This window comes from Gobius niger (genome assembly GCF_951799975.1).
Source record: "Gobius niger genome assembly, chromosome: 14".
NCBI classification, from domain to species: domain Eukaryota; kingdom Metazoa; phylum Chordata; class Actinopteri; order Gobiiformes; family Gobiidae; genus Gobius; species Gobius niger.
In genome coordinates, this window is record NC_136865.1 from 18622783 (window position 1) to 18630491 (window position 7709).

Genomic DNA, 7709 nt, shown 5'->3' on the forward strand with positions numbered 1-7709 from the left:
TAAGGAATGGCACACAAAAAAAAACGAAAGAAGAAGATATAGGGAGACACCGCTGTTATATAATGCCTTGAATAAGATTAATGATGTAGGAATTGGGGGGTAAAGATGTATAGATCTGGATAGATCCTCGCTGGTAGCCAGTAATGAGGTCCCATACGGAAGATGAGCACACTCTGTCTCTCACTTCTTGGGTATAAGCAGCTCACGTTTACTGCCACAGCCCAAGAGCTACCGCAAGAATATTTATTGGCTACCAGCTCAATGGCTGTATTGAGAAGATGGGGAGAGGGAGGAAAGAGGGGAGAAAGTATAAGGCTGTAAGGAAAGAAGCCAGGGCGCAAACTGATAACGCTACCGGTCACATTCTCGTAACTAACTCACAGAGACACAACATTTTTTGGCGATTCTTGACGTTGCGGTGCCGATTTTTTTTTTTTTTTTTTTTTTTTTTTTTACGCATCACATTTGCTTTCAACATACAGCCTTATAATGCGCAGCGTGTTACCTTGCGAAGTGGCGGACAGACAGCACAGGACGAGACTCCACAGAAGCCCGCGCAGCGCCCCCGTCGTCGCCGTCGCCGTCCCCCGGTGCTCCGTCATGCCCCCGTAGTCGCCGCTCGCAGGGTCCCTCTTCATACTACCGCATGTTCCGCGAGCCGAGCGTGATGAGCCGTCCAAGCTCTCGCCGGGCCGCATGCTGCCTCACATCCACAAAGCGTTGGGTTGAAATAAAATTGGGAAGAAAAAAAAAAAAAAGAAAAAAAAAATGAATCAAAAATGCGGACAGGGAAAAAGACTGTGGAGAGGAGAGATGGATAGAGAGAGGGAAGGAGATACAAGCAAAGACGTGCGGGTTTTTTTTTGTTTTGGGTCTTTTTTTTGTTGTGCGTGTGTGTTGGTTCCCCCAGTTCCCGCCTCTTCCTTTAACACAGACTGTATAAATCCTTCATGTCAACATCCCATATGGAGAAATGCAAAAAGCCGGTGCGGCGGGGGGGAAAACAGGTTGTCGCTTCTCCTTCCGTTCCCCCTTGTGCGATAGAGTGATGAGGGGAAAGCATCAAAACCACACTTCCTCCGGTCTGCGTCCCCGCTCCATTCTCAAAGCACCCCTTCTTTTGGAGCCCATATTTTCTCTCTATATGCGTTGACTCGATATACTCGGTGCTTCCTCCTCCAAAAAAGAAAAAGAAAAAAAGAATCAGTCTTCTATAGGATTTGTCGACCTTTTCTCACGTCGCTGTTCTCCACTTCAGCACCACCATCCTATAGACTTTTCAGCAAGAATTTCAGTCCACGTCTAAAGCCTAAGTCAACTAAACTAAATCTGTGCCTTTCCGGATGAAACAGTCCCATAGATGTCCTTGTCGAAAAGGGTAATAAAAAAAAAAGAACAATCCCCTCGTTGTCAGAAACTATCGGAGACGTGTATCATCCCTCCTGGTCCAGCTCTCTCAAACGCTGTGATGCGTCTGTGCCTTCTCCCCACCGGTGAAGAGATGCTGCGTTCAAGAACCGCTCGTATAAAGCTCTCCGCTCCCCTTTCACGTAAATTTCGGTCCGGAATAAAGGCATAAAGATGCAAACCATTTAACGAAAATCAGCTAGTGTTTATCGAACTACCCTTTTTCCATCCTACATAGGATATTTCGACAATGAAAAGGATACACGGGTAGAAATGCACGCACTTGCCTACACTGCTCAAGGGGAATAGGTGGACGCCTGCCAAAACTTTAGCAAACGGAATCCTGGATTGATCAGAGTGCAGAGTAGAAAAATAATGTAGAACGGGGAAACCGGCAAAGCAGATTTTTCTGACCATGGCCCAGTTCATGCTAATAGGCACATTCTTAGACTAATGTCTGGCAATGGCCGATTACTGCATCACTGGATAATCTTAAAACAGATGGCATTGGCCAACTTTCAACGGGAACCATACACTTCATAAAAACATTTAAAAAATATATTTTTTTCCTCAAAGTCTGACATGAAACCAGGTTAACTTTTTTTTTAGGTCAATTAGAATTTTGAAAATGATTTATATTTGTCAAATGTCAGAAGAATGAGAGATAGAATTGTTTATTATGTTTTACAAAAATGGACTCAACTTATATAGCGCGTTTTTACCTTTTTCAGGCCCGAAGCACCATACAGGAAGGCGCCAGTCACCCATTCACGCATCACTCTGCACACACACTGGAGGCAAGTGAAGTGTCTTGCCGAAGGACACAACGACAGTGTGCATTTATAGGAGCTGGGATTCGAACCCACAACCTTCCGATCACGACCCGCTCTACTCTCTGCGCCACCACCGCCCCCATACAAAACCAAAAGTTTGCATATACCTTTAAACAATTTGGGAAAGCCTTTGAGACTTTGGAAGCACAAGTCTGGTTCATCCTTGGGTGAAATTTCAAGACACTTGAAGGTGCCAAGTTCATTGGTTAAAACAATGATGGAAATGTCCAGCCATCATACAGATCAGAAAGAAGGCGGGTTCTGTGTCCAACAGATGAACATGCTGTGGTCTGAAATCGAACCTGGAACGAGTTTGTCATCATCCAGAGTGAAACAAGTACTGTACCGACATTGTCTGAGAGAGTACTCTGCCAGGAAGAAGCCCTTACTCCAAAAGAAACACAAAAAAGCCAGTTTGGAGTTTTCAAATAACAAAAGGATGAAGACTTTATTTTTTGGAGACAAATCGTGTGGCCTGACGGAAAAACATATTCAGTGTTTGGCCATAATGCCCATCGTCACGTTTGGAGTAAAAAGGGGGAATCTTGCAAGCCTGAGAACACCATCCCAACTTTGAAATAAGGGGGTGGCAGCATCATGCTGTGGGGTTGCTTTGATGCGGGAGGGTCTGGTGCACTTCACAAAATAGATGACATCATGAAGAAAGAGCTCTATGTGGAAATATTGAAGCAAAATCTCAAGGCATCAGCCAGGAAGTTAAAGCTTGGGCGCAGATGGGTCTTTCAAATGGACACAGTCAATGTTTTGAAGTGGTCATCACAAAGTCCTGGTCTCAATCAAGAAAATGTATGGGCAGAGCTGTAAAGGAATGTGGACCAGTTCTGTTTGGAGGAATGGAACCAAAACTCCTGCCAACTATTGTGAGAAGCTTGTGGAAGGAAATCCAAAACGTTTGACCCGAGTTAGACAGTTTAAAGGCAATACTACCAAATATTAATGAAATGTATGTAGACCTTTGGTTTAAAAAGTAATACAAATTTGTGTAGAAAATCTCTCATTATTCTGGCATTTGACAAACAGAAATAGCTTCTAAAATTCTAATTGACTAAAAAAAACACTTTAATAGTGGTTTCATGCAAATGTGTCTTTTTATGAAGTGTATGTAAACATATGGTTCCTGCTGTACTTTCATGTACATTTCAATTCATGATGTCATCTAATATAGAGGCTATATGTACAGTATAAAAAGCCTGAGAAGATTAATTTCTCAACCCCTTTGCCAAGAGTATTTTGTCATGTTTTTTCATAACATTTATGTCGCTCTTTTTTAATTCTATTGTTGAGTGTTTGTCTTTTTTTGTCACGTTTTTGTAGCTATTTTGCATGTTTGTCACTTTTTGTTTGCTTTTTTCAAGAAGCTTTTAAATTTAGGCAATGCCACACTGGAGAAAATCTACTTGATTCCAGTGAGGGTTAAGAGGTTAACTGTCAGTTTGCATTAACTGATGAATGAATTCTTGATGGCAGACAATTCGATCACAACCTCAGTAAGTGAACGGTCAAAGGTAAGAAAAGACAAAACATGTGTTAATGCAATAAAATATGCTTTGGATTAAAAAAGGTAATGAGAAAGTCAAAGTGCAAAAAGCCCCAAAACAATGACCATGATTGCTTGATACTGTAGCTTTAATAATGAGGATGAAGAAGATACGATTTAACAAGGGACTTTGATGGTTTGTGCAAACCCCCTTTCATATTGATCTTCTCCAAATAGTAATGGTTTCGTCCTTGCCCTAATTTTATGAAAATCAATGCAGTAGCCAGTATGGAATCTTGATGATGGATCATGGGGCATCACAAGCTTCAAAGGGTGCCTGGTCTTTCCAGTAATAAATCGTAATGACCATTATGAACTGCACTGTGCCACATGTGCAAATGTATTTGCTATTGATGTAATGATTTTGGTCATGGTTACAGATGTTGCAGGGACATTCTCCTTTTACAGTGGCTCATGTTTCCATAGAACTTGTGCCTATACTGTATGGCAACTCGGATATAACTTACCAATATGGCCTTAAGACCAAGGACTGCATATAATCTCCGGTCTGAGCACAGCACACACAACCTTGGAGGAATCCCCAAGGTGCACAGGCTGAGGCAAGGCGATGGATGACTAAAGATAGCACCCATGCCGTGGCTACCTCAAGAGTCAAATTAAAAATCAATGTGAAGTGTAACTTGTAACCAGAACCAATGTAAACACACCTTCAAAGATTACTATGGATTTCTAGTACATGTGGAATCAGGGACACTTGACAAACCTCACGCCAATGATGATGAATGTCTGAGACATTTTAAAACTATATTGAAGACATTTCTATTCCATCTACTTTGCATGAATTTGCCACATGTGTTATTTCCATTTACCCCGGCGGTGTTCTGGCGCAAAACCAAATCTGGCACAAGCAAAATAAATACACAAGCTATGATTAAATTGAATTGCAGATTGCATTCAAACCACACTCAGATTGTAATGACTAAATACTATAGGTGAATGTCTATGGTTGATATGGAGACATATACTAATACTTTTTGAATTTTTTATTGCTTTCCCTTCATTCTGTCATACGGTAAAGCTTGCTGTAATGAACAGGGCTCTTGTGAACACTTAAGACTGGCTATGAAATTGTCTTTATTGCACAGCAGTTTTAAAGACGCTTCACCATTCTTAAAGATGGCCATATCAATATGCCTTTGTTAGAGCTAACGTTAAATATATGCTGGTTGGTTTGTGTGCTTCAAAGTGCCTGGAATCCTCATACTCCCTTGAAGCCCTCTTCTGCCATCTACAGGCACATTTCCCCGGCATTTTTAATTCTCTTGTTGCAAGCAAACCAAATCTTAATTCTATATATATATTTTTTTCAATATAGACGTACTCTCAAGCATTGTCCAATATTCAAATCATAATAGAAAATCCAGGAGCCCCCCTCGTATCTGAAATCCTCCTTAGGGAAATGTGTGGGTGCAGCACAAGATCGGAGCAGGCTATACATCTACTGTCCTGCTAGCTGAAATCAATAAGCCATGTGTGAGGTTCATGTCCTGAGAGAGATGCAGGAGACAGTTTGGGATAGGAGATGGGAGCAGAGGAGGGGGGCTTAGGAGGAGATGAGAACGAGGGGCGTGATCAGAGATACACAGCACAAGAGGAAGGAGGAAAAAGGGAAGGGATGGGAAAAAGGAAACATGGGAAAAGTTGTATTGCGGACAAGGTAAGTACCACTACATTCAGGTTGTAATTTAATATGAACATTGATGCAAAGGTTTGAGGCACAAAAAGGATAAAAAGATGAAGGAGAATAGGCAGAGTAGGACACAGAATATGAAAATGCAGTGCCGTGCCACAGACCCACGCCTGAGTAATTCACTTCTGCTCAATGGTGATGTGGCTCAGTAAGTACTCGAGCCTCTGCAATGGTGAATTGAATATATTCCAGCTCCTACAAACCCCAAGACACAGAGGTTCACACATATTTACAAGAAGGATCTGAAGAAGAAAAGTCAATATTTGAGCACAGCAAAAGAGACCAACAATTTAGCATTAAAATGTTTCAGAAGATGTTCCACAGATGTTACACAAGGATATGTAGCTGTGGTTTTTATGACAATTGCCATCTCAATCTATGGTTTTGCCATTAAGTTCAAGAGCCCTAACAGTTATGTGTATCGCTGATGAATAATGGCTGTGGGTGATTGCAAAGGCGACGCGTCGGGCGAAATAGGTAAATTCCTTTTGACCCACAATGGCCCTGGTTCGAATAAAGTCTTGTCCTCAACAACAGTTTATGTGATTGTGATGTTTCCCTGCATCGCCAAAGTAACACCAAGAGCCAAAATCATTGTATTTTCTGTGAGAGTACACTCCAGGTTTTCCGTTTCTTCTGTTTCTCCTGTCTCTCTCCCCATTGTCTTCCCTCTGGGCGTGATCGTGGCTCCTCCACCTCCTCCTGCTCCCGGGCTGGCTCGCTCACCTGTCTCCAATCCACTCATCTACTGCAGTATGAAGGGCTGACTCCTCCTCTACACCTCTGCCACATCGTCAGTCTTCCTATATGGTGAACATTGCACAGACCTGTTTTTTGCTGGTCCAGCCTAAAAACTCCTAGAGGAACCTCTGGATCTGGACAATAGAGGGAAAACCTACAGTGCAAGCTCTAACTATCAGTTGTCATGAAAATACCGGCTTATCAGCTTGAGTAGATTGCTTCTCTTTCTCCAATGATCACAACATGTTTCTTACGCTTGTTCAATGACTCATTTGGTGGGCCATTCGTATAGTGTTCAGGAAACTCTAAAGGCCAGATCTTGTGGTTCATAGCGCAGGCTGTAGAGAAGACGAGTGCGCAGACGGGTGGTGCTCCTTGCAATCTTCAGTGTCATACCTGGTGCAAAAAGTGGGCAGGACAGGAGGGGGGGACAGACTCACATTGCAATGTTGTGGTGCCGCCCCCTCCCCATGCTTTCCCCAGACCTGCGGAAGGCGGTGGGTAGCGGGGGGGGGGCCGGGGGGGGGGGTTCTCTTGTACATGCGTAACATGCGTGATGCAACGCGCAATGTTTAGTAAAGATTAAAGAAATAAAACTGTCCCTCCGCTGCTGCAGCCACTCGCTGCAGATCCAAGGTGAGCGGGCGGGACAGAGAGGCAGCAGCCTCGCGGTGGACACCGTTCGAATGCGCAAAGTTACGAAATGTACAGGATTTAACTGATCAGAAACTGTCATATCAGCTGCGGAGGAGTTGCAGAGTTATGTAGCAGTTGCAAGAAAACTGTAGCGTATTGGAACATTTGCGCTACAGCTGCAGGATTCTTGGAGCGGCTGAATTGGAAAAGAAAAAAAAAGTTGCTATGCGCCCTGAGCTGTGGCTACACAAGGAGCATCATCAGGAGGTAAAGATTGACACAGGATGGAAATGTCACCTTAAAACTCAGATCAGACGTGGTGTTGTGACACTTGAAGGCATGTGTGGTTTATTTATGGAAAACTGTTGTTTTGGTGTTGTGTTGTGGTGTTGATCTACTGTAGAAAGTAAGCCGTGTGTATCCTACTTTCAAGGCAATTTGACATCGATTCTAAGGAACAAGACAAGCCTCTTTTTCTTAAATAACGCCCTCTCCCTTGCAGCGCAGCCTTTAGCGCAAAACCTGCGCCACATGCAAGATCGCGCGTGTACCACGTTGCGTTTAGAGTTGCGCACGGACTTCGCCAGTCACAAGATCTGGCCCCAGATGTTTTGTTAGTATATAGCATTTTCACAAACTCTTTCAACACAGAACAGCGTGGCGACTGCAGAGCAAGAGGCCACAGTATTTCCCACAGCACACAACTCGACAAGCTCCCGCCAGATGCGCTTTTGAAGATGTGACTTCAACCCATCTGGGATTTGGTTTAAAACGTTTGCATCTATAAAAGCACACTCTGATCATGCACTTTCCAAAGGTTTTT

At 43.2% G+C, this 7709-nt stretch overlaps 1 protein-coding gene across 1 annotated transcript in view; it reads right to left on the reverse strand.

The window, feature by feature from the left end:
• The window catches only part of LOC306974403 (CUB and sushi domain-containing protein 3-like), a 383839-nt gene extending 382282 nt beyond the window's left edge, over positions 1-1557 (reverse strand). Inside the window, exon 1 of the mRNA XM_079571635.1 lies at positions 506-1557. Coding sequence (XP_079427761.1) covers positions 506-698 — 193 coding nt within the window. The 5' untranslated portion in view covers positions 699-1557. The remainder of the gene's footprint in view (positions 1-505) is intronic.
• Between the last annotated feature and the right edge of the window lie 6152 nt (positions 1558-7709).